Below are 27896 nucleotides of genomic sequence, written 5' to 3' on the forward strand. Positions count from 1 at the left end.
ATGCCTACTACATTTTACTTTCCACAAACAGCTTCTGTGGCACTCAAGCTACTTTAACACCTGCTACTTATTGTTTTTCTCTCTGTTCACTAACAACTCAGGAGCTCTTTGTAGCTGTACTCATTACTATTCTCCTTTTACAGAATGGAAAATAGTTTTATTGTTCTCATTCCAATTCTGGATGTCACTTTAAAACTAGTTTTAATAGTGAGATAAATGGGTTTTTCCAGTGGTTCCAGAATTGGTGACCAGGGCCCAAAGCTAGAGATAAAGAAGAGCTAAGCAAGCCACATTATAAAGACAGCTTGCTAAGAGGTGGCAGAAAAAGTACTGCTGTCCCCCAGTCCAACATGCCAGCACATGCCTTTTTGGTTTTGAGACTGGTGTGAGGATGATGCTAAGATGGGTAGAAGAAATCTTGATGTCACGGAGAGTATATATTCACGCACAGTGGGTTCCCTTTGTCTAAGCTAAGTGAGAGGGGCTCAAAGAGAATTCAATCCTAAATCCTGGAGTATTCAATCCTAAAGTGTGGGTGTGAGTGCAAGAAAAGGAGACTGGCATCTCATTCCTTTGTACCTACTTAGGCACCAGACATGTTGATGTGCCTTGTGCTTATCTGAGGAGGAAAATACACTGAGGCTAGATGGCAGGATGGACAGAGAAATACTGAGGCTTGGCAAGAATACATGAGTTTCCTGTGGGTCAAGTGACATTACAGAAAACAATCAGGCTTGTGACTTTTGGTTCTACTCTGACCCTAGGGGGTCAGCGTTGGCTGGAAAGGCAGCATTAGAGTACTGCAACAGTATCACAGGACCCCAACACCGAAGGCAAAAGAAACAAGAGGAACAAGAGAACATAACTTGTCCCTTTCCTACTGCAGGCCCCTCACGTGAGCTGCGTAGGGAAGAAATGAAATGAATTCTGATTTGTTGTCTGATCTGCTTTCTGAGGTCAAAGATTTAAATAGTCTTTTCTAGAGTTTAACATAAGTGTGGAATCACACAGTATGCATTTTTCTATGTCTGGATTTTCTTGCTCAGTGTTTTTGAAACTCATCCACATTGTTGTGTGTATTTGGAGTTCATTCCTATTTATTGCTGAATAATATTGCATTGTATGTATATACCATGGTATGTTTTTCATTCACTTGTGGTAGCCAACCTTCAAGACAGCCTGCAATATTACCCATCTCCAGTTATCGAAACCATGGTGTTGTTTCCTCCCATACTGTGGAGGGTTGGTCTAGTATGTGATCAATAGGATAAGGCAGTGGTGATGATAAGTGACTCCTGAGACTATATTATAAGAGACATTGCAGCCATTTTTGTAGTTATTCCATAATTTTGAAAAGTTATACTAGTTAGGGATCTAAAAAAGAGGCATGTGTGCCAATGGAAAAGTCACAAAACTAGAAAGTGAGAGAAATAGAATGTATGCTTGGGAGTTATAATTTTCCTAGTGATGACAACTTTGGACAGGTGGGCATTTAGATGATGCTCTATCAAAATGTAAGATTTAAGAAAGACTACATTTAAAAAATGCTATATAATAGTTGTAGTATTAAAAAAAACAGGTAGAAAAAAGTAGCACTGTCCTGTTTATCTAAATCCTCTGGGAAATACGTTCTTCCTCAGAGGAGGAGAACACAATGCACTAGCTGTGTAATTCTGAACACAGTAGTCTGTTGAAAATTGAAGTTGTTGGAAATGACTGAGAACAAGAGCCATAGTTACTGAAATGCCACTTCCCTCGATGAAACTGCATCACCTGCGGCATGCTTCTCACTATGGAATGGCTACCTTTGAAAGGGAACAGATGTGGGGAGGGATCTAAGTGCTTTAGGTTTGCTACCTTATTTAATTTCACACCAACCCTGGGAGGTAGGTAATGTTGTCCAGATTCTAAGATGAGGAACATGAATCTTAAAGAAGTAATTTGTCTAACTGGTAAAGGGATAGCTAGAATTATAACCTAAGTCTGATTAGTTAACAGGCTATTACTAGGAAGAAAGACGTTTGTTTTCCATTAATACAATATGAGACAATACATAGTAGATGCTCAGTGAATATGAAATGAAGGGCCAAATAAATCACAGAATGCAGGATGTTTTGCTGAGGCTGTCGGCAGAAAAAGATGGGGAGGCCAGGGACTATACTGTCTACAGGATGGCTTTGCCACATGTTTAAGGGCAACGAGTATTTTAAGCACTAGGCTGAGAGATTCTTTAAGGAAAATATTGTGTCTTTACTTCTCTTGTTCCTAGAAAATGTTGAAATAAAACAGTATATTGTCTGGCATTTAATATTAATGCAAAGGATTACAAAATTGTAGTTGTAAATGAGATTGTCTAGATTCAAACCAAATCAATTTTGGTTTATAGCCTTTATCATTTAATGTTATCTTTACTTTTAAAAACAGAAAAGAAACCACCTAGCCTGTCTTGAAAGGCCCAACCTGCCCATGACATATCTGTACAGAGCACACAGGGGCAGAGTCAGACTTCACACTACCAGCAAATACAACATGGAGGCTGTAAAATTCTTGAGGTAAAAAGAAGAAAATAATGCTGAGTGAAAGGCCATTTTGTGACAAACGCTGTGGCTAAACAGACTGTATTAATGCTTTCCAGGGTTCTATCTGAGTTTACATTAAATCCAGAGCGGGTACTTGACAATCACAGTGGGGGCTTCTTCATGAGTTATAGTTGGAACACACTGGTTGGCACCCACTACAGCACATCTGGAGTTTGTTAGACAACCTTTAGTTTTTATGTTTGCCATTTGCCCTGGCTCCTTCCTCTGATGCAGCCTATTCAAGTGCTGCATTACCATGAATGAATCAAGGAGACAAGTTACTCTGGGGTGTGTATGTGTGGGTATAAGTAAATCAGGACCATCTTAGGGGGTGACCGCAAAATCTGTAAGTCCCTGTTGCTTCACCTCTTTCTGACAATAGGAATCACACATGAATGCCAACAGCCCATCAGGCAGTGGCAGGGCCATTTATTGAAAAGCCTGGTCAGTGCTGACTGCTTCCTTATTAGAAAATGCCTTTAGATTGAGACATTCCAGCAATCCAAGGACTAGAAGCTTTAAATTAAAATAACATTGATGTCATATCCACTTTCAAAAAGTTAGTACACACTTCGAGGAATTAAAGAATCGAAATGTATTTGGCAAGACCAGTTTCTTCTTGCTCACAGCATCTAAGACACATTTTTTAAAATTAAATTTATTGGGATAAGATTGGTTAATAAAATTATATAGGTTTCAAGTATACAATTCTCTGATACACCATCGTATATTGCAATGTGTGCCCACCACCCAAAGTAAACCTTTCATCACCATATATTTGGCACCCCCACCCTTTTCTACCCTCCCCCATACCTCTAGTAACCACCATACTGGTGTCTATGTCTCTGAGTTTTTGTTTATTTGGTTTTCTTGTTTGTTCATTTGTTGCTTTCTGTTTTATATCCCACAGATGAGTGACATCACATGGCTCTTGATGTTTTCTGTCTGCTTATTTCCCTTAGCATGAAGTCACAAATAAGATGTGGTACATAAATACAATGGAATACTACTCAGTCATGAGAAAAGATAAAATACTCCCAGACACATTTTGAGAGGGCAGATATGTGAAACTTTATATGGAAGGGAGACAGAAAAACACTGTTAGGAAAGCCTCCTAAGAACTACTTTATCTTTCTCCATATACAGGTCACATCACTACAAAATATTCAGGGCATATAGTTAGATGTAAGATATCAGGAATTTTTCAGTGACTCCTTCTAATATTATAAATTCATGGATTAATGAATATCATAACTCTTACCTATTAAAACCATATAGTCTTGAGAGCCAAATCATCAAAACCACTGTGAATGAGATACAGTATTCTAGTCTGCTAAACTTGTTATTCTACTTTGTGCCTCAGGGTGGAGGGAGCATGAATGGATGTAATCGTATGTCTGTCTTTTTAGGCCTAACTACTACTTAAGAGAACTGATATTGCTAAATATAAATACTCACAAACTAGTGAAAGTCTTTCCTCAACAATATCCTTCTAATTCATATTATCAGCTCCCTCTCCCTTTATTGAGGCATAACTGACACATATAAATTGTATATACCTAACGTGTACAATGTGGTGTGCTTTTTTTCTTTTTCTATTTTTTGTGGTGTTTTAATATAAGTATACTTTTTGAAATAATTATCACAATGAATAACTGACATTTTCATTACCTTAACATGGTTACTTTTTTTGTGTGTGGTGAGAACACTTAAGATCTATTCTCTTAGCAAATTTCAAATATACATACAGTATAGTATTATCAACTGTAGTCACCACGCTATACATTAGATCTCTGGAACTTTTTCATCTGCGTAACCGAAACTTTGTACCCTTTGACCAGCATCTCCCCATTTTCCCCACCCCTTAGCCTATGGCAATCAGCACTCTATCATATTATCAGCTTTGATAAACCAAATTTCAATTTTGAACTACTGGATAGATTATCTTTAATAAGCACAGTTTTTCTGTTTTACTTAACAGGCATCCAAATACTGGATGATGTCCTTTTCTTGTGACAAATTATTTTAGGACACTGGAAAAGTTTTCTTTCACTTGTAAATGAGTAATGGGTTGTTTCTGCTGCTCATCTATCTATACCAGTGGTCAGCAAACTCATTAGTCAACAGAGCCAAATATCAACAGTACAACGATTGAAATTTCTTTTGAGAGCCGAAAACCGACTTCTGCGCATGGGCCACGAAGTTTCAGTCACACTGTACATGTGCACCCACACGTGGTATTTTGTGGAAGAGCCACAGTCAAGGGGCCAAAGAGCCGCATGTGGGTCGTGAGCTGCAGTTTGCCGACCACTGATCTATGCTATAGAAAAGGGACATCTTTTGGTATTTTCTCAGCTTACTGTGTAACTACTGATTCTTATTAAGTTGAATATTAAATGTTATGCCAAAAAATGGTATCAATTGATAACTGATCACCCAAAACAGAAAAGAAGAAACCCTTTCACTTGAAAAACTCTTTCTCTAATTACTTCAGGTGGAAGAACAAATCTGGGCAGCCTAAAGGCACAGAAAATGTGACTGAGAATGAAGGGGATGATAATGGAAGATGGGATTGCAGGCACTGAAAATCATACAGGAACGGCCAATAAAGAGCGTTAATGATACAGAAGGAGAATCAGATTTAAAAATTCAGCTTTCTCCTTAATTTCAAAGATGAATTTTTTCCTCTAGTTTTAAAATTGTGATAAAATACACATTAACATAAAATTTACCATTTTATCAATTTTAAGTGTATAAGTTCTGTCCATTAAGCATATTTACACAGTTGTGCAAACATCACCAAAGGACAAATTTGTAGCTTTTATTTTCACAGATCAAAGGTCTTACAGAAATATTAATCATTAAATTTGAGGAGGGTTTAGGTTGGAAAAGGGCAAAACTTTGTTCTTACTTTTAGAGACTACCCAGCCCTGAATAACTGAAAATCATTTAAATAACAATATTTAGTGCATTCTGTAGTAGGAATCTAACTGGATATAAAAATAAGCCTTTTCCATTTCAAATGGGCAGAATTTCACTAATTTCATCCAATCATTGCACAAAATTAAAAAACATTCTCATACAGGACTTGTGATATTTTCTAAACCAATACTCTTACAAAAAATACTCAGCATTTACTAGACATAGCCAGAGATTTGTGAAGATGAAAATCCCTGCTTATGAAGATTATGCAATATATAGATGATGTATCATAGAATTGTATAATTTTATTAACCAATGTCATCCCAATTAATTTAATTTTAAAAAGACATGAAAGTCCTAAAAAAATAAGAAAATTAATTAGATACAAAGATCAGATGTCTTCTATGACAACAAGGCCTAATATGTAAGCCAGTAAAGACATGGGTGGAGAACTGTGTGAAGGCTGGTCCCACTACCCCTCCAGGCATTTAATTTTACCTGCTGCTTGAGCTGCTGCACCAGACGATCCTTCTCCCGCTTTAGTGCTGCCACTTCCTCTTGGGTCTTTTTCTTAGAGGATGAAAGTTCCAGAAGAGCTATATTGGCATCTTTTTCACTAATGGCAGCCAGAAGAGCTTCCTGCCTGAAAAAGAAAGAAAATGCCAAGACTTTCATTTAATCTTCACAATTCTATGAAGTTACTATTATTACTACCCCCATTTTATGGGTGATGAAACTAAGGCTTAGTGAGTTTATGTGACTTGCCCACGTTTACACTTGAAGTAAATGGTGCAGCCAGGAATCCCATTCAGATTTTTCTGACCCTAAATGTCTTTATCATGTTGTTATACTGACATCTCAATGAAGAGTTCCTAGATATAAACTTAAACAGTAAACAAGATTAAAGATTTTTTTAGAAGAATAATCTTGTCAATTTTTGATAACTATTCAGTAGCTTCCATGCAAAACAAAACATTATTGAAACTGAAAACTTATTTTTTAAAATCTTCTCCTGAGGATATGTTTTCATTGCCTTTTAGAGAGAGAGGAAGGGGGGAGGGAGGAAGAAGGGGGAGAAGGATAAAGAGAGAGAAAGAGAGAGAAAGAGAGAGAAAGAGAGAGAAAGAGAGAGAAAGAGCACTATTGAGGAACACAATCTAGGTATGTACCCTGACCTGAAATCGAACCCGCAACCGTTTGGTATACAGGACGACACTCCAACCAAGTGTGCCACCTAGCCAGGGCTGAAAACATTTTTATGTAGAGTGTAACCAACTGTAACTGTTACAAAATAGGATTTAGAAAATCAGTCATCTGTTTCTGGGGTATTCTGAATGTCTATAATTCTTTTTATCTCATTAATGCAAATAAGTTTCCAGTCATGGCTTTATTTGCCAATGATCTGTGCACTTTGAAACAGTAATTTAAGCTTTACAGATTCCTTGTGATTTAGCTAACTACTTTTTTGTTAATATATAGGAGGAAAAGAAGGTGGGATTTAGTAGGGGGTGAACATGAGAAATTTACAAAATAATCAGAATGAAGTTGGTGAATCTCAGTGTCTAAAATGCATTCCTCAATAGCTCATCTTTTATGTAAGTCATCAGTTAGAAGACGGATTTGATTTACAGGAATTATGTGACCTGAGCTTTTGACTCAAGGGATCGCTGACTCTGAGAATGCATTTCCCAAGTTTAACGTGGCTTCCGTCTTTGTTAAGATAATTACTAGTAAGCTTTAATAGCAGTCATGAGGAAGAGGTTTAGTTTAGCCAAAACTGGAAGACTATATTTTGAATATTCTGACAAGAATATTTGGCATTTTGGATGGGTAGGTCTGGGGAACTCTGAACAAGCAGTACTAACAAAAGGAGAAGGTAGATTCGTTTATATTATGGAAATGAAGATTTGTTTAACTAGTCTCTGCTGTTGGAAGGGGAGATTCTTAATGACCTCAATTTAACTTTCTACTGTTCCCACACACTATATAATTCTGAGATATGGCAGATGGCTTATCCCATGAAGCTTTAGTCAACACCAAAGGGATAATGACAGTCTAAATATATCCACTGACCACTTGAAAAAAATATGTTAAGTGGTGAAATGAGCTTAAAGGTGAAGGAGTTCAAGACGGTGTCACAATGCCATTTCCTGTTGATGGCCATCATCTGTTCCTTTTTGGGAAGCTCAGACTGACAAAGCTGAAATGAGAAATGTGCTTTCTCAATTAGGGCACTGCCTCTCTGGACACTTTTAGCAGCAGGGAAAGAAAAGATGAATGAAAGATAAGATTATTCTATCCAATTAGATCTAGTCATGAGCACCTTTGCTGAATGCAGGATACAAAGGTGAAGGGCTCTCAGTGCCATTCTATGCTTAAGAAAAGCATCATAATATGAAATAATAAAATTATTCTGTATTGTTGAAGCTTTGTGACTAAGTTTCAAATTCTTTTATATATGGTATTCTTGGCCAGCTAGTGTAGTACAGTTAATCTCTGGGGTAAAATGTCACATTCTCAAACTGTAATATGATATAACAGGTGACAATTCAGATTGTAAAATTTAAAATATAGGATGTGTCACTGGAAGCTGAGCCATTGAGATGACTTATTAATAAGATATATACTTTGAAGTCTTTTTTTGTTTTATATACAATTCAAATAGAAATTTTATTATGTCTATTTATCTTATATTGAGCATTGACAATATACTACGAACTACATAGAATCAAACTTTCTCTCCCATACCCATAGCTCTCAGCCTCTAAAAATCCCCTAATAGATGAACATGCCATTGTCTTTTCCATTTTAAAAGTATACTCTTGACACTGATTTCTAAATGTGAATATGCCTAAAGAGAGCAATTTATAGTCGAGAAAATAAAGTGTTTTGATCACATATTGTACTTATACTCATGTAAACGCTGTATGATGTCAGTAACTTTTATAGATATATTAGCTTTTAGGTGTTCTTTTTTAAGTGTTTTGAAAGGGATGGAGATAGCATTGTTCGTTTTGTCCATAATTTTGGTAAATTTGAAATGGACAGATAGGAGAGAACAACCTCTTAAAAATTGAAAGTTAGGTAAGAATATAAAAGCTAATAAACAGCAACAGCCATCTAACTTTCAGGGAATAAGAAAAATTGTTCCCTGCCCTGGCTGGTTTGGCTCAGTGGATAGAGCATCAGCCTGTGAAATGAAGGGTCCTGAGTTTGACTCCAGTTAAGGGTACATGCCTGGGTTGCGGGCTCAATCCCCAGTGGGGGGTGTGCAGGAGGCAGCCAACCAATGATTCTCATCATTGATGTTTCTATCTCTCTCTCCCTATCCCTTCCTCTCTGAAATCAATAAAGAAATATATATATATAAAGAAAAATTGTTCCCTTAATACATCTGATAGAAAAGACCATATGGTATAGTTGAGCTTATGTGGTTGTTTTAAAGACAGCACTCAAAAAAGTGTCTAAACTAAAAACTTTGTTAAGAACAGGAAATGGAATTCAGAGTGAAAAAAAAGCAAATTGCAAAAGCATCTTATTTTAGTAGCTACTGACCTTTAATACAATTTGCTTCCATGAAAAATTTTCTGATAAAGTGTAAAACGAAACTACCCTTGAATAATATAGTAAAAATAAGTAAATATGTACCATTTGTTTTATCCTTATTATGTGCTTATTCCTGTTTAGTACTTTGTAGGCAATGACTTGTTTACTTATAATGACAACTCTATAACGTGGATACAAATAATTTCTTCCACGTGGTATATAAAGAGACTGAGAATAAGATGGAGAAAAAAAATTAATATGCATTCATTGAAGAAAAATGAAAAGATAAAGCAAACTATAAAAAGAAAATAAAAATACTAGAAATAGTTCCTTTTTAAATCAAAGTCAATTGCTTGAAATCTGGAATTCACCTATTCTAATTCTAACATAGTTTGAAGAAAATGAACCTTGATGGGGATTAATAATTGACTTCAAGAGGTTTACCAAGTAAAGGCTATCCACAGAAAAGGAAGACTGGCCATTCTGAGTTCATTTCCCATGAGGCCCTAGGGAATAATATAAGCAAATAAAATATATGGATGCCACAAACCCATAGCAAAATAAAAACTGCAATGCTTCCCCTGTCAAACTCTCCTTGTTCTGTTAGTGTTTTTTCCTCAGTTAAAAAAAACACATTGCAAATGTGGACACAGAACCTATCAAAGTGATTAGGAACCCCCTACTGCATGACTAACATGCTGTATGAACTGCAAAATGAGTAGGTAGTAGCAGAAATCCAACTTTAAGTCATGAAAGTGGTCTAATCACTCCATCCCTGGTGCTTTCAACTACCAGAACAGTTGAACTGGCCCTTTGACCTGCAATTTCTAATAGAATCAAGATGTTTCTAAAAGTATTCTGCTGTGCCGAAACCGGTTTGGCTCAGTGGATAGAGCGTCGGCCTGCAGACTGAAAGGTCCCGGGTTCGATTCCGGTCAAGGGCATGTACCTTGGTTGCGGGCACATCCCCAGTGGGGGATGTGCAGGAGGCAGCTGATCGATGTTTCTCTCTCATCGATGTTTCTAGCTCTCTATCCCTCTCCCTTCCTCTCTGTGAAATATCAATAAAATATATTTAAAAAAAAAAAAATAAAAAAAAAAAAATAAAAGTATTCTGCTGTGGAATTAGAGCTTCAAGAAACAGTAAGACCACCTCCTCTGTCCCCTTCCCCCTTCTGAGTAAATTTCAGTAACAGGAGGCAAATATCCAAGGCAAATGGAGCTCAATAGCCTTTTGATAATTCCTGAATCCTTGAGAACAACACATTAGCTTTCTATCACTAGTCAATAAGAGATATAATCAATGTTGGAACGATGATGGTTAACAATTTAAGAGACTCCTATATTAGTGTATGTGTTTAACAAAAATGAAAGACACAAAAGAAGTAAGAATGAAGGGATGTTACCAGGGTTTTACTTTTCTTTCTTACTCCAACTGGGTATTTTCATGTTTCATAAATTGCATAATCCTGAAAACATCAGGAAAGATCAGATAAAAGAATGATATAAGTAGCTTTAGGTATATTATTTATGGTTATAGACATGTAATCATAGTTTATTCCAATTTTAAGATAAATCTAAAATCTATATACTTAAAAAAATTAAACTTACTGGGGTAACATTGGTTGATAAAATTACATAAATTTTAGGTGTACAACTTAGTAACACAACATCTGTATATACTCTATTGTGTGTTCACCATCCAAAGCCTGGTAACTCTTCTGTCACCTTATATTTGACCGCTTTTACCCTCTGCCCTCTCCTCATCTCTTTTCTCTCTTGGTAACCACCATTCTGTTGTCTGTATCTATGAGTATGTTTTGTTTGTTCGGTTTGTTGCCTTTTATTAAAAATCTAGATTCTTTTATTGATGCTCCCTTGATTCCGATACCTCCTTCACTTGTTATTTAACCAATTAACTATCCAGAGTGAGTTGTAAACTACGAGGATATCTCCTCCACTCTTTCAACTCATTTCCGAAGAAATCCTTTTGATTACTCTTTTCTCCAGATTCCCTTACAGAGATCTCAGAGTGTGGCAGATACATTACCTTAATTAAACTCAGTGAAAACCAGTCTGTAGGTGATCCTATGTGGGCAAGCCTGACTGAAAAGCCTGATACTTCAAACTTTGGTCCCAGAACATCTTATGATCACCTCTCTAGGTCACCTTTATTTAGATACTACTTATAGATATTTTTTAAGTAAAATGCAAACACTAAATAAAGTCTAACGTCCATCATAACAAATTTCTCTTTCCATGTTAACTGAATCAGTATATTCCTAGGTCCACAGACTGACATTTAAATAATTTGATTTTTTCTTTGTTCCCCATAACCAATATTCCAAGTTTTGTTGGTTCTTCCTAAATAATTTTAATGAAGCCACTGCTTTGGATCTTTGGCATGTTAACTGTCACAGACACTACCATACCTTAATCATGAGCCTATACTATTCTTAAAACCCCTTCCCTGATTTCCCCATCATTCCATACTGTCCTACTCTTCCAATGTCATTTTTATCAGGTTTCGAGCAACATCAAATGCTATGGCCTAATATTTGACCACCTATAATGTTCAGTGTATTTATTCCTCATTGTTCACCAAGGACCCTGTGTTAGTTACATGTTTTCACTTAAGTTTATGCTACTCTCTCTACCTGAAATGCCAATAGGTTTCTCTCCTTGCCTGACTGCTCATTTCTCTCCACTCAGCTTTCCCTTTTAGAATTAGATGTTAAACATGCATTTGCTCTGTAAATGCCCTTCAATTCTTCTACAGGTGCAGAGTGTGCTTCCCCAACTATATTATGTTCATGGCTTAGGCCTTTAAAATTTTCTTTTGGCTCCCTGTTGTTCGAGGATACAGTGGGAAGGTGACTGTCAGCAAGCCAGGGAGGGTCTCACTATAAATCAATTTCCCACTTGCAAGACCCATCTTAAAACTATCCAGCCAAGGAGATTTAAAATGGTGGCAGATAAGTGGATGCTGCATGGACATGCTCCCAGGAACAAACTGAAATTACAACTAAAATACAGAAAAACTTCCTGAATAATGAATGGAAAACTCACAGGAGAGAACCCTGATATCTGAGGACCAAAAGTGGAGACCACAGAGAATCGTAAAAGAGGTGGAGGTGCCGAAACCGGTTTGGCTCAGTGGATAGAGCGTCGGCCTGCAGACTGAAGGGTCCCGGGTTCGATTCCGGTCAAGGGCATGTACCTTGGTTGCGGGCACATCCCCAGTGGGAGGTGTGCAGGAGGCAGCTGATCGATGTTTCCCTCTCATTGATGTTTCTAACTCTCTATCCCCCTCCTTTCCTCTCTGTAAAATATCAATAAAATATATTTAAAAAAAAAAAAAAAAAAAGAGGTGGAGGTGTGAAAAATCTGGCCAGGCACCTACAGACGGCAACTAAAGTTCCAGAGAGATATCTTAACCGTGGGGGGTTGCCACTGAGAACTCTTGGATTGAATTCCCAAGCTGGCCCCCCCAGCAGAGAGCACCAAAACTGAGAAAGATACCCACATAACATTTGGCTGTCAAAAGCAGCAGGGTGCTGTCTGCCAGGGAGTGACAGACACCCTCTTAAAGGGCCAACACACAAAATTCCCTGTGGAGCCACCCACCTTGTGCTCTGGCAGAGGGAGGGTGAAGTGGACTGGAGCTGTGAGAGCAGAACCCAGGACTGGGGACTTGAGGGATAGAGCTCAGAAGGCAGACATCCAAGTTTCCTGGGCTGAGTCATTCCCTCATACAGCGAAGGACATCATTCCCACATACACATTTGCCTTGCCTGGGGGGAAGACAGTTGACACACCCTATTGGAAAATACCTTGCCCTGAGGCTACTGAAGAGATTAAAAATAACAATTAGCCTCCAGGCAGAAGCAACTGCCCCACCCTGTTGAAAAAATTCTTGCCACACCTGAGGATGATTGCCTGCGGGCAATTCAAGTAGGAATCCAATTAGTCTATAGATAGAGGTGGTCTCTGGAGGCTTTGAGTCTTTGCCTGATCTAATTAGTCAGAAATAGTCTTTAACACTGTCCTGCACTGGAGATTGAGAGGCGTAGAGGATCTACCTAATACATAGTCACAAACCCAAACAGATAACCAAAATAAGGAGACAAAGAAACAACCCATAAATGAAAGAACTAAAGAATTCTCCAGAAGAAGAGACAAATGAAGCAGAGATAAACTTATCTGAATCAGATTTCAGAGTAATGATGGTAAAGATGCTCAACAGCATGAAAAAAGATATAGTAACTATGAAAAAAGAACAGTCTGAGATAAAAAATGACATAACACAAATAAAGAACACATTGGAAGGAACACACAGCAGATTAGGGGAAGCTGAGGCTCAAATCAGTGAATTAGAAGACAGAGTTGAAAATATCACTCAATCAGAGAACCAAAAAGAAAAAAAAAAACAATTAAAAAACAGGAGGACAGCTGAAGGGAGCTGTGGAACAATGTGAAATGTAACAATATTAGAATAGCAGGTGTGCCAGAAGTGGCAGAAAGGGAGAAAGGAATAGAGAATGTGTTTGAAGAAATAATGGTAGAAAACTTCCTTAACAAGGTAAAGGAAAAAGTCACACAAGTTCAGGAGGCACAGAGAATCCCAAGCAAGAAGAACCCAGACAGGCCCACGTCCAGACACATCATAATTAAAATGTGAAAAGTTAAAGATGAAGAGAGAATCTGAAAGGCAGCAAGAGAAAAGAAAACTGTTACCTACAAAGGAGTTCCCATAAGGCTGACACTTGATTTCTCATCATAAACTCTACAGGCCAGAAGGGAATGGCATGAAGTACTCAAGGTAATAGAAAGCAAGGATCTGAGACCAAGATTACTATATCCAGCAGGGCTATCATTCAAAATAGATGGTCAAATAAAGAGCTTCCTAGACAAAAAAGGCTAAAGGAGTACACCACCACCAATCCAGCATCACAATAAGTGCTAAAGGGACTGCTGTAATGAGAAGAAGAATCAGAGAGAGAAACCTAGCCATACAGAATTAAAATGGTAATAAATAAGTAACTATCAATAATAACCCTAAATGTAAATGGATTAAATGCTCCAATCAAAAGGAGTAGTATAGCTAAATGGATAAAAAAATATGCATGACCCAACTATATGCTGTCTATAAGAAACCTACTTCAAAACAAAAGACACATGCAGCATGAGAGTGAAGGGATGGGAAAAAAATTTCCATGCAAATGGAAAAGAAAAAAACAGCTGGAGTAGCAATACTCATATCTGATAAAATAAGACTTTAAAATGAAGATCATCACAAGAGCCAACAAAGGACACTACATAATATTAAATGGATTGATCCAACAAGAGGATATAACCCTGGTAAACATATACACACCCAATATAGGAGCACTTAAATATATAAAAAAACTTCTAGAGGACTATAATGGAGAGATTGACAACAATACAGTCATAGTAGGGGACTTTTAACACCCCTCTGACTTCACTGGATAGATCTTCCAGACAAAAAATTAACAAGGAAACAGAGACTCTGAAGGACACACTGGATCAGATGGATTTAATTGATATTTATAGAATATTTCACCCAAAAGCTGCATAATATACATTCTTCTCAAATGCACATGGATAATTCACAAAGATAGACCACATGGTAGGACACAAAACAAGTCTCTACAAGATCAAGAAGGTTGAAATCATATCAAGCATCTTCTCAGATCACAGTGGAATGAAATTAGAAATCAACTACAGTAAAACCACCCCAAAACATCCAAACACATGGAAGGTAAATAGCATTTTATTAAACAATAAATGGGTTACCAATGAGATCAAGAAAGAAATAAAAAAGATCACGGAAACAAATGAAAAGAACATACAACAACCCAAAATCCCTGGGACACAGTGAAAGTAGTTCTGAGAGGGAAGTTCATAAAATTATAGGCATACCTCAAAAAACAAGAAAAATCAGCAATAAACTATTTAACTTAAAGAACTAGAAAAAAGAACAACAAGAAAAACCCAGATTGAGTAGAAGGAAGGAAATAATAAGGATTAGAGCACAAATAAATGACATACTGACTAAAAATATATATATACAAAAAATTAATGAAACACAAGAGTTGGTTCTTTGAAAGGATAAACAAAATTTATAAACTATTAGCCAGACTCAACAATAAACAAAAAGAGAAGACCCAAATAAATAAAATCAGAAACAAAAGTGGAGAAATAACCATGGACACCACAGAAATACAAAGGATTAAAAGAAAATACTATGAACAAATATATGCCAACAAGCTGGACAAGGTGGATGAAATAGACAAATTCCTAGAAAAATATAATCTCCAAACTGAATTAGGAAGAATCAGAAAACCAGAATAGGCCAATAACAACTGATGAAATAGAATCAGTAATAAAAAAAAAACTCCCATCAAACAAAAGTCCAGGTCCAGACGGCTCCACAGGGGATTTTTACCAAACATTCAAAGAAGAACTAACACCTATACTCCTCAAACTATTTCAGAAAATCCAAGAGGAAGGAACACTTCCAAACTCTTTTTATGAGGCCAGCATTATCCTAATTCCAAAACCATATAAAGACACTACAAAGAAAGAAAATTACAGGCCAATATTCCTGATGAACATAGATGCTAATATTCTCAACAATATTCTAGCAAATCGCATCCAGCAATATATTAAAAAGATCATACACCATGATCAAGTGGGATTTACTCCAGGGATGCAAGGCTGGTACAGTATTCACAAATCAATAAACCTGATACATCACATAAACAAACTGAAAGACAAAAATCACATGATCATATCAATAGATGCAGAGAAAGCATTTGAGAAAATCCAACACCCATTTTTGATAAAAACTCTCAGCAAAGTGGGAATAGAGGGAGCATATCTTAACATGATAAAGGCCATATATGACAAACCTACAGCCAACATCATACTCAATGGGCAAACACTAAAACCATTTCCCCTAAGAACAGGAACAAGACAGGGACACCCACTCTCACCACTCTTGTTCAACATAATACTGGAAGTGTTAGCCATAGCAATCAGACAAGAAGAAATAAAAGGCATCCAAATTGGAAAAGAAGAAGTAAAACTGTCATTATTTGCAGTTGACATGATACTATACATAGAAAACCCCAAAGACTCCATCAAAAAACTGCTAGACTTAACAAATGAATTTGGCAATGTAGCAGGATACAAAATTAACACCCAGAAATCTATGGAGTTTTTATACACCAATAATGAACTCACCAAAAGGGAAATAAAAAAACAATCCCATTTACCATTGCACTAAAAAAACTAAGATACCTAGGAATAAACTTAACTAAGGAGGTAAAAGACCTGTACTTGGAAAACTACAGGACATTGAAAAAAGAGATAGAGGAAGGTATAAACAAATGGAAGAATATACCGTGTTCATGGATTGGTAAAATCAACATCATTAAAATGTTCATACTACCCAAAGCTATCTATAGATTCAATGCAATCCCCATTAAGATTCCAATGGCATATTTCACAGACCTAAAACAAACTCTCCAAAAATTCATGTGAAATAAAAAAAGATCCCGAATAACCACAGCAATCCTGAGAAAGAAGAACAAAGTTGGAAGAATTACACAGCAGGTATCAAGTTATATTACAAAGCCATGGTTCTCAAAACTGCTGGTAGTGGCACAAGGACAGACATATAGACCAATGGAATAGAACAGAGAACCCAGAAATTGACCCAAGCCATTATGCTCAATTAATATTTGACAAAGGAGGCAAGAGCATACAATGGAGTCAAAACAGTCTCTTTAATAAATGGTTTTGGGAAAATTGGACAGATACATGCAAAAAAATGGAACTAGACCACCAACTTACACCATACACAAAAATAACCTCAAAACAGATAAAGGACTTAAAGATAAGATAGGAAACCATAAAAATCTTAGAAGAATCCATAGGCAGCAAAATATCAGACGTATGTCATAGCAATATCTTTACAGATACAGCTCCCAGGACAATGGAAACTAAGGAGAAAATAAACAACTGGGACTACATCAAAATAAAAAGCTTTTGCAGAGCAAAAGAAACCAACAACAAAACAACAAGAAAGCCCACTGCATGGGAGAACATATTTGCCAATGCTATCTCAGATAAGGGTTTAATCTCCAAAATTTACATGGAACTCATACAACTTAACAAAAGGAAGATAAACAATCCAAACAAAACATGGGCAAAGGACCTAAATAGGCACGTTTTGAAAGTGGACATACAGAAGGCCAAGAGACATATGAAAACACTAGAAGCCTGATGCACAAAAATTCGCGCAAGAGTAGGCCTTCCTTCCCCTGGCTGCTGGCACAGGCTTCCTCCTCCAGCCACCAGCAGGCACCCGGGACCCGGGCTGCTTCCCTCCGGCCTCAGCTTCATCAGAAAGGATGTCCGGAATGACGTCTGGTCTAATTAGCATATTACCCTTTTATTATTATAGATGCTCAAAGTCACTAATCATCCGAAAGATACAAATCAAAATGACAATGAGGTACCATATCTCACACCTGTCAGAATGGCTTTCATCAACAAATCCATAAACAACAAGTGCTGGTGAGGATGTGGAAAAAAAGAAACCCTCATGCACTGCTGGTGGGAATGCAGACTGGTGCAGGCACTGTGGAAAATAGTATGGAGTTTTCTCAAAAAATTAAAAGTGGAACTCTCATTTGACTCAGTAATCCCACTTCTAGGAATATATCCCAAGAAATCGGAAACACCAATCAGAAAGGATATATGCACCCCTATGTTCATAGCAGCACAATTTATAATAGCTAACATTTGGAAACAGCCTAAGCGCCCATCAGCAGATGAGTGGATTAAAACACTGTGGTACATCTCCACATTGGAATACTACACTGCTATAAAAAAGAAGGAACTTTTAACATTTGCAACAGCATGGATGGACCTGGAGAGTATTATGCTAAGTGAAATAAGCCAGTTGGAGAAAGATAAATATCACATGATCTCACTCATTTGTGGAATATAATGAACAACATAAGCTGATGAACAAAAACAGAGCCAGAGACATAGAAGCATCAAATAGACTGTCCAACCTAAGAGTAAGGCAGGAGAGGGGTGGCGTAAGAGATCAACCAAAGGATTTGTATGCATGCATATAAGCATAACCCATGGACACAGACAGCAGGGGCGTGAGGGCATGTGCTGGGGGTGGGAGTGGTCAGGGACAGGTCAATAGGGAAAAAAGGAGACTTAGGTAATACTTTAAACAATAAAAAATTTAAATAAAAAAATAAATAAAATAAAAAATTCTTTTGATGTTTTTATGAGCTTATTGGTCTTATAATTTATTCATTTGCTAATTTAAAAAATTTTAAAATTTAATTTTATAGATTAACTAGAGGCCCAGTGCACGAATTCATGCACCAGTGGAGTCCCTCGGCATGGCCTGCGGGATTGGGCCAAAACCAGCTCTCCAACATTCCGCGAGGGGTCCCGGATTGCGAGAGGGTGCAGGCTAGGCCGAGGGACCCCACTGGTGCATGATCGGGGCCGGGGAGGGATGCGGGAGGTTACTCATCCGGTAGGGACTGCAAGAGGGCTCCAGGGCGTGTCTGGTCCATCTCACTCAGTCCCCATCGGCTGTACCCCAGCCGCAAGCTAACCTATTGGTCAGAGCATCTGCCCCCTGGTGGTCAGTGCATGTCACAGCGAGTGGTTGAGCAGCCTTAGAATATCATTAGCATATTACACTTTGATTGGTTGAATGGCTGACTGGATGAACAGACACTTAGCATATTAGGCTTTTATTAAATTTACCATCTTAACCATATTAGGCTTTTATAAAATTTACCATCCTAACCATTTTTTAGTGTACAGTTCAGTAGTATATTCAAACTATTGTGCAACCAGTTTCCAGAATTTTTCTTCTTATCAAACACTTTTAAAATATATACTCGTATATACTAGAGGCCCAGTGCCTGGTACTCCCTCCCTTTCCCCAGCCAGCCCCGCCCCATGGTCGAACTCCTGGACAAACTCCCAGTCGAGGGAACAATTTGCAAATGCTGAAATAATATAGCAGATAAGAAATCACTATGATAACGGAGTGGGGGGGCAGAGATTGAGATGGGCTTTATTTTGACAGATAAGAAAGACAGTGAAAGTGGCAAGTGTAAAAGCACAATTCATATGTGAGGACACATTGCCTAACTAGATTAGAGGGTTCCTACAGGGAAAGGAAACTGAGAGGAGCTGAAAACTTGGCTTTGAGTCAGAGTATAGATGGTTTGAAATGGCAGTAAGAGGTATTCATAGATTGTGAAATCCCTAAGGGTTCTAACCAGAACCTGGTGGACATAGGGTATAAAAAATGCTGAATAAGAAATGATTTGATTTTGAATATAATATAGGGGCATCAAAAGTTCCAGAAAAATAAAGCAAGGTTTTAGAAAGATGGTCATGGAGGCAAAGAGGAGAGATCGGGTGATTCTGAAAGCAGAAAGGTCCTATTACTGCTAGAGACATATTATGAGGTAGAATTCTTATATTATGAAAATTATTTTTAAAGAACAAACAATAGAAAGCTGTCTGACTCTTGGATTCAAGAATCACAGACAGGACTATGATCAATTACTGTACTATTTAGTAAATATGAAACATAAGTATCACATTTATGTTTTGATGTTGGAAAGTAACTTCTAAATGTCACCAAATATCGACTATCTTGGGGCATTTGATCCAGTGATGTTCATCAGTGCCCTGCCTAGTATGACGTTCTTGCAGTAAAGTAGCAAGGCCTTTGCACAGCACAATTTTGAATCCTCTCGTTTACTGTATGGTTGTCTCATGTCTATATCTCCTGAAACAAAAGAATCTGATCCACATTAAGGAATACACTAACATGAGATTGGGTAGAAAAGTTATCTCAATATATAATGATTTATTTTTTTAGAAGTCCTTGAAAATAATCAAAATTAACATAACAAAGGCAGATATGCTGGTTAGTTACAGCTCAGTAAATGAGGCTGATTGAACAAAATTTTGTATAAAAAACGTGTCTTCAGTTTTTCTCCTAACTTTTTCTGGAAAAAAAAAAAAAAGAGCATTTTGATACATCAAATCTAATATAGATTATGGCAAGTTTGGAAAACTTAGTTTCACTGAGATATTGATACTGAAGCTGCTGCCTGCTTCCCAAACTGGCAAAAGTTTTTGATGATTGTATCTATATTTGTTAGAAAAAAAAAAAAAAAAAAAAGCTTGTATCTTTTCCATTTGCTTAAAAAGTGTAAAAATTAATTGTAATCTAATTTGCAAAAAATAAAAAGCAGATCAGTGGTTGCCAGGCACTGGGGGTGGGGACTCAGAATGACTGGAAAGGGACACAAGAGAACCTTTTGGAAATGTATTATAGCTTGGCTATGGTGGCAGTTACACAGTGTATACATCTGTCAAAACTCACAATATTGTACACTTAAAATGTATGCATTATATTGCATGTATATTACAACTCAATATAATTTTTAAATCATAAAAATTTTCTGAATGAGGAATGTTGCACAGCAAACATTACAACAATAAGCACAATGTAATTTTTATTGTGGTAAAAATATACAAAATTTACAATTTTAACCATTCTTAAGTGTATGGTTCTGTGGCATTAAGTATATTTACAATGTTGCTCAACCATCACCATGATCTTTCTCCAGAAATTTAACTTCTTCAATTAAAACCCACCCGGTGGAGTGGCTCAGCGGGTTGAGCGTGTCCTCCTGTGCACCGAATGGTTCGGGTTTGATTCCCAGTCAGGGCAGATACCTGGGTTTCAGGTTCGACCCTGGGTCAGGGCACGTATAGAAGGCAACTGATTGATGTTTCTCTCTCACATTGGTATTTCTCTCTCTCTTTCTGTCTTCCTCCCTCCCTTCCTCGCTAAGCATGTTTTTGAGTGAGAATTAAAAACAAAACAAACAAAAAAAAGTCTGTATCCCTTAAACACTAACTCCCCATTTACTCCTCCCTCCAGCCCCTGGCAACCACCATTCTACTTTGTGTCTCTGTGAATTTAACTATTCTAGGTATTTCATAAGTGGAACCATACAGTATTTGTCTTTTGTATCTGGCTTATTTCATTTAGCATATATCTTTAAGTATAATGCATTTTTATTTTTACAAATTTAAGTAACCTTGAAGATAAAACACTATTTTTCCTGTTGCTTTTTAAACTTTTTCTTTTTTTTAATTTAATAAATCTTTATTGTTCAGATTATTACAATTGTTTCTCCTTTCCCCCCCCCATAGCTCCCCTCCACCCGGTTCCTACCCCACCCTCTGCCCTTACCTCCCCCTCACTGTCCTCATCCATAGGTGTATGATTTTTAAACATTTTCTTTACCACCATCCTTTAAATAGATCTCTAGAAACCTGTCTCTTACTCAGTCATGTTGGACTAGGAAGGTGGTGGTGGGAGAGCTGAGATCAGATGGACTGAGCTGATGTGGAAAGGTCTGAGGTGGAAGCACTGACAGCATCGGTGAATGATGGCAGCCTCATTGGGGCCCTGACACTCTTTCTCAGTTAGTCTAGTTTCAAACTATAATATACAACCAAAGCTTCAGTGCTGCTAGATTGGATACAACTTGGAATTTCTGTGAACAATTTGCCACTTAATTTTAAGTGTCATTTCTTGTAATGCTGAAAATCTTTTCAAGAAACTGGAGGTGATATTTATGAGATCCAATATTGGTTAAACTTGAAATAAATATTCAATTATAGAAAAGCCTGTCCAATCTTCTAGGGCTGTAAGAAAAAGACACCCTGAAGAAGTACTAGCAACAGAATAAAGCAGTTTGGAGAAAAAGGTCTAAAATAAAGAAAGAACCTCATGGGAAAATAGGATGACTTCCTAAGAAATATTGCAATCTAACTCTACTTGCATGACTATTTTAAATAAAATAGAGCTTTCCTGACTTTAAACAAGGTCCCAATAAACTCTGGACATTCTTTCTACTCACCACTTCCCTCCCTGCCCCCACAAAGAGTCAGCCATCCGTTTCATCCCTTCCAGTGTTGATTAACTGACAATAAGTAAATGTCTTTTAAAAGCTACACCTTCAGCTTTTTTTATGGATAGTCATAGTCTTATAAGTGATGCATTATGTGGTCCAATGTTGTTGAGTTTTGCTTTCCATAAAACAAATTTCATGAAAGATTTTCACTCCTGCTGGCTGGGATACAACATGGCAGTGAGCCATCTTGAATTAGGCGGGTGGGGTATACTCTAGGGATGGCAATGCAACAAGGCCGGATGTCTTCGAACTCCTGATAACTTCACAGAGCAGAATTACAGTTTGAACCCTTCCATAAAAGGGAACTAAATCTGTATGTGGCTTACTCTGTGATTTTTGTCAAAGCAGGTGAACATATATCCAAAATAGTTTTAAATCTGCTTAGCATTTTGTATACATGAGGCAATGTCTATGAAAAGTCTACAAATAGTAAAATAGAGAATACAACTGGAATCAAAAAACTAAAAAAAAAAATTACAGAGATCAGAATTAACCTCAGAATACATTCTTTAAAAAAAGCTAGAAGAGACAGGAATACCTTATTAAGATAATTGGTATGTCATTTTACCTTTATGTATTTATATTTTTTTGTTAAACCTCACCTGAGGATATTTTTCCATTGAGTTTTAGAGTGGAAGACAGAGGGAAAGACAGAGAGAAACACATCAATTGGTTGCCTCCTGCACGTGCCCTGACCAGGGCCCAGGCCGTGGAGGAGCCTACAACCAAGGTACGAGCCCTTGACCAGAATCCAACCCAGGACCCTTTGGTCCATAGTCCAACGCTCTATTCACTGAACCAAACCAGCTAGGGCTCATTTTACTTATTGATTAGAGTAAGATCCACTAAAAACTTACAGGATCAACATTAATTTGTAAAATAATGGTACATAATACCTTTCTGTAAAAGAAATCTATAATTATAAAATTAGCCAACTATCAAATTATATGTACCTATATATTCTCCAGGTTTGAGGATTCTAGTGATGGATCTTTTGTGATACCCAAATACAGGCAGTCCTCGGGTTACATCGAAGATCCGTGACGTAACGTGATTTTCGCCATAAGTCGGAACCCACCTACATAAGCACCTACGTCACTCACATGGAGCACATACATAGCAGTAATGAAGTGAAACAGTAAAAAAAAAAAATGTAAAAGAAAGATAATTCCTGACCTTTACTTTTGGTAAATAAATAATTAAAAACATAAAGCACATATGTATATACGTCAAAATGAGGGAACTTTTTTTTTTTTTTTAATAAATACTGTAAATGGGAGATGGCGACGTAACCATGAAATGACTAAGTCGAGTCCGACGTAACCCGAGGACTGCCTGTATGTAGAGATTCATAGTCTCTTCAATACATTTTGCAGGGAACTACAATATTATTTAGGTAAGAGGCTTAGATTATATTCTCTACAGTCTCAGTTCATTACAGTGAGTTGTCCCTATCTCTGGTTTAGTGGAGAAGTGATCCTGGATTATACCTAATGACCACCTATTTCCAGAGAGAACTCATAAAAATAAAGAACGTGTTTTTAAAAAATATATATTTCTTTACTGATTTCCGAGAGGAAGGGAGAAGGAGAGAGATAGAAATATCAATGATGACAGAGAATCATCGAGCGGCTGCCTTCCTCCTGCACACTCCCCACTGGGGATCGAGCCTGCAACCCAGGCATGTGCCCTTGGCCGGCATCGAACCAGGGACCCTTCAGTCAGCAGGCAAATGCTCTATACACTGAGCCAAGCCGGCTAGGGCAAGAACGTGTGTTTTATTTGATTGATTGTTCAGGCCCTCACCATGCTACCATTACTGATCCTCATCTTAAACGAAAAGAAAAAGCATCCATTGACACTACTTTCTCCTAAAGCTCCTATGCCTTTTCTTTTCCCCTCCAGGCCAAAAAATTTTTAGGATTCTAATATAGTACTAATGACAGTTTGAGATTCCTGATTTCCAGATGGCAGAACAAAGACCTATCGGTTTCCTTTTCCTCTAGGTAATCACTCCCAACACCAGGGCAATAATAAAAAAGAAACAAATCCTATCTTCAATGATGTAAGACGATTTACGTTATGACAAATTATAATATAAAAAGAGAAAATGGAGAAGGAAATTTTTATCACATGAAAATCAATTGAAAGTGCCTATTGGAGGAAAATATCTACGAAAGAAAAGTAGATTCACCTGTGGAATCCAAGAAGCACTCAAGAATAATTAATAGCTGTGGCAAGTTGCATAACTTAAAAAAAAAACAAACCCAGTAGTACTCAAACATAAAAGAAATTATTCAAAAAGGAAGACTATGTTTACTCCTGCCCTACTGAATTTGAATTTCAGGGAATGGGCTCTCTAGGTAATTTTGAGACCCAGTATTTTATAGAAAGATAAACTAATTTCAGATAAAGGGTAAGATATTAGGTATTCCTGATTCTCCACATCCTTGCCAAGACTGGGTTTATAGCATTTGTATTTACTTTTACTAATTCAATAAGTAATTACAAAATCTACTAATTCCACAGTGAAAATGGTTAGCTATTTTAAACTCTTAAATTCTATACATATTGCAAATGTATAATATTAACTGTTACTCAACTTAGAAATATCATGCAGAGATGACTTCTGTGGTGTGGTTCTATACAACAGATTGTTTGAAAAAAAGATTAGGTAAGCATCTCATAACGTGAGTGTCTTCCTATCTTCCGGGCCATCATAAGACAGATAAGTGAACTTAGGATCTTCTGCTTTCTAAATCTCTGTCTTTAAAAATAGCTGGTAAACCAAGGGAGTTTTTGTTGGGGATTTACTCAAATCCTATCAAAATCCCTAGTGAATTATGTCTTAAACCCACTGATTTGTGTGGCAATCTGGGGGGAAAACAGCTTAGCATGAGCCGAAAGAGATGAAGCTAAGTAGGGAGTTCACAGTAAACATCTGGGGATAACATGTACAAAGATTTATTCTGGTCTTTTCTTTCATTTTGTCATTACTATTTCACAATAGTATATCCTTTCTGCCTCATGTATGATAGTATAATATAAACAGTAAAATTTCAGAATACAAACCTCACTTATAAAGATGTACAGTAGTCCTTTCAAAATAAGGTACAGTACACCTGTCATTGTTATACTCATGCTTTTGGGCTATACCAGCAATTTTCAACCAGTTTGCCACAAGAATTTTTATAGCATGAAATACCTGACTAAGGGCCACTGACCTCTTTTCCCTTAGATTGTCAAATAAAAAATGACAACAGCCAGCACAACAATAGCCGTTAGGTGTGAATGAATAAAATTATACCTATTTTTTTTGTCAGATTGGCAAAAAATACATTTTTTGGCGTGCCACAGAATTTTAGTAATTATTTTCTGTGTGCCATGAGATGAAAAAGGTTGAAAATTGCTGGGCTATACTACTTATTGTGTCTTCTTTTCTTAGGAAGTCTGTTTCCAAAGGAAAATAATGTCTTCTTACATTGTTTCTCAGAACTCAAACTCCAGAATAACACCATTTATTTAGATGTCTGTTTTAAGAATTATTGAATGTTTTAAGCAATTAATCCCTGTACTTTGTCACTATCCCACTGTTTATATAACCTTTCCCAGTCATAGATGGATAGCATGTCCATAACAGCTGTCCACACTGTGCTACTGTGGGACTTGCTTTTTCTTTAGCTTGCACTGTATGCCAAGTCTGTTTGCTATGACATTTGCTAAAAGAATGCCAATGGTATCTTAACACTCATTTCTCCACTCTGTAGCACAATCAAGAGCTAAGTGTGTCTTGTCAGACCGTCAAACCTCAGAGGGAAGGTAGGGGAGGGTGGGGGTAAGGGAGAGAGATCAACCAAAGGACTTGTATGCATGCATATAAGCCTAACCAGTGGACACAGACAACAGCGGGGTAAGGGCATGAGTGAAGAGGGTGGGTTTGGGAAGGTAATGGGGTGATGAGGACAAATGTGTAATACCTTAACCAATAAAGAAATTAAAAAAAAGAATAAGCCAGTTAAAAAAGGGGCAAAATACCTAGACACCTCACCAAAGAAAATTCTATCTAATAAAGAGGGAATATGCTAATTGACCCTCACGCCATTGCAAAGATGGCAGCACCCACAGCCAATAAGGAGGGAATACACTAATTGACTACCCCACCTTTAAAGATGGCAGCACCCACACCCACAAGATGGCAGTGTCCAGTCCCCTCAGCCCCACTGGGGCGGCAGGCATGCAGCAAGGCTAGGCCCATGCCCAGGCATGCCCGGCCGCTCCGCACACCTGCCTCTGGAGTCCCCCAGTCCCTTCAGCCCTCCTGCCGCCCAGGGCCGGCCCGAGGCACAGGCAAGCCTCAGATGGCGGCTGCCCAGCCACCTAGGGCCGTCCGAGGCTCAGGTAACCAGGGCCGGCCTAGGCTTGCGCTGCCAGCAGTGGCAGCAGCAGAGGTGTGATGGGGCATTGCCTTCCTCTGATTGCCGGGTCGCCTCCTGCCCCTGAGGGCTCCTGAATTGTGAGAGGGGTCTGGCCGGGCTGAGGGACCTCCCTCCAGTGCATAAATTTTCATGCACCGGGCCTCTAGTATACATATAAAAAGATGTTCAACATCATGTAATTAGCAAATTAAAAATTAAAACAACAATAAGAAACCACTACACTCATAAGAATGACCAAATCCAAAACAGACAATGTCAAATGTTGGTGGGAATAAAGGGGACTCTCATTCATTGCTGGCAGAAATGCAAAGTGGTAGAGGCACTTTAGAAGACAGTTTGGCAGTTTCCTGTCACAAGACTAAATATACTCTTACAATTCAATCCAGCAAACACATCCCTCAGTGTATACTCAAATGAACTAAAAACTAAGGTTCACATAAAAACCTATACAGGGTGTTTGTAGCACCCTATTCACAATTGCCAAAATTTAGAAAAAAACAAGATCCCCTTCAGTAAGTGAGAGTATAAACTTCGGTACAAACAAGTGCTGCTCAGAAAGTGCGTGTGCCATTGATCAGAACAAGTGGTAATCTGAAGGAGCAAGGTCTGGAGAATATGGCAGGTGGGTTAATACTTCCCAGGCAAGATCTTTTAACATGTCTTTAACTGGTTTTGAAGTGTGTGATGGTGCACTATCATGAAGCAAAATTACTTTGCCGTGTCTTCTGGCACATTCTGGTCATTTCATGATCAAAGCGTGGTTCAAATTGATTATTTGCTGTCGATAGTGATCATTATTAATGGTTTCACCTGGTTTTAGAAGCTCATAATACACCACACCTTCCTGATCCCACCAAACACAGAGCATTGTCTTCTTTCTGAAGCAATTTGGCCTAGCAGTCAATGGTGATTGTTGACCTGGATCAACCCATGATTTTGTGCGTTTGGGATTCTCAAAATAAATCCACTTTTCATCACCAGTCACAATTCTATGCAAAAAAAGACTTTCTTTAGTGCCATTGAAGCAACATTTTACTGATGACTTTTCGGTTTTCCATTTGTCTTTCATTCAATTGATGTGGCACCCATTTCCTTCCTTTAAAATCTTTCCATTGCTTGTAAACAATCGGAAATTGTTTGCTGAGCAACGTTTAATCTTTCTGCAAGTTGCTTTTGAGTTTGACATGCATCTTCATCCAATAATGCTTGTAATTGTTGGCCTTCAAACTTTTTTCGGTTGACCTGGATGTTCTTTGTCTTTCACATCGAAATCAACACTTTTAAAGCATTTAAAACAGAGTTCACAAGTATCTTGAGATGGAACATGT

General features: G+C 37.6%; 1 protein-coding gene across 4 annotated transcripts in view; it reads right to left on the bottom strand.

The window, feature by feature from the left end:
• Window positions 1-27896, bottom strand: part of ERC1 (ELKS/RAB6-interacting/CAST family member 1) — a 512141-nt gene that overhangs the window by 119883 nt on the left and 364362 nt on the right. For all 4 annotated transcript variants that reach the window (XM_080660553.1, XM_080660552.1, XM_080660551.1 and 1 more), the window contains one exon: window positions 6000-6144. In XM_080660553.1, coding sequence (XP_080516679.1) covers window positions 6000-6144 — 145 coding nt within the window. The remainder of the gene's footprint in view (window positions 1-5999; window positions 6145-27896) is intronic.

This window comes from Plecotus auritus (assembly GCF_963455305.1).
Source record: "Plecotus auritus genome assembly, chromosome: 3".
NCBI classification, from domain to species: domain Eukaryota; kingdom Metazoa; phylum Chordata; class Mammalia; order Chiroptera; family Vespertilionidae; genus Plecotus; species Plecotus auritus.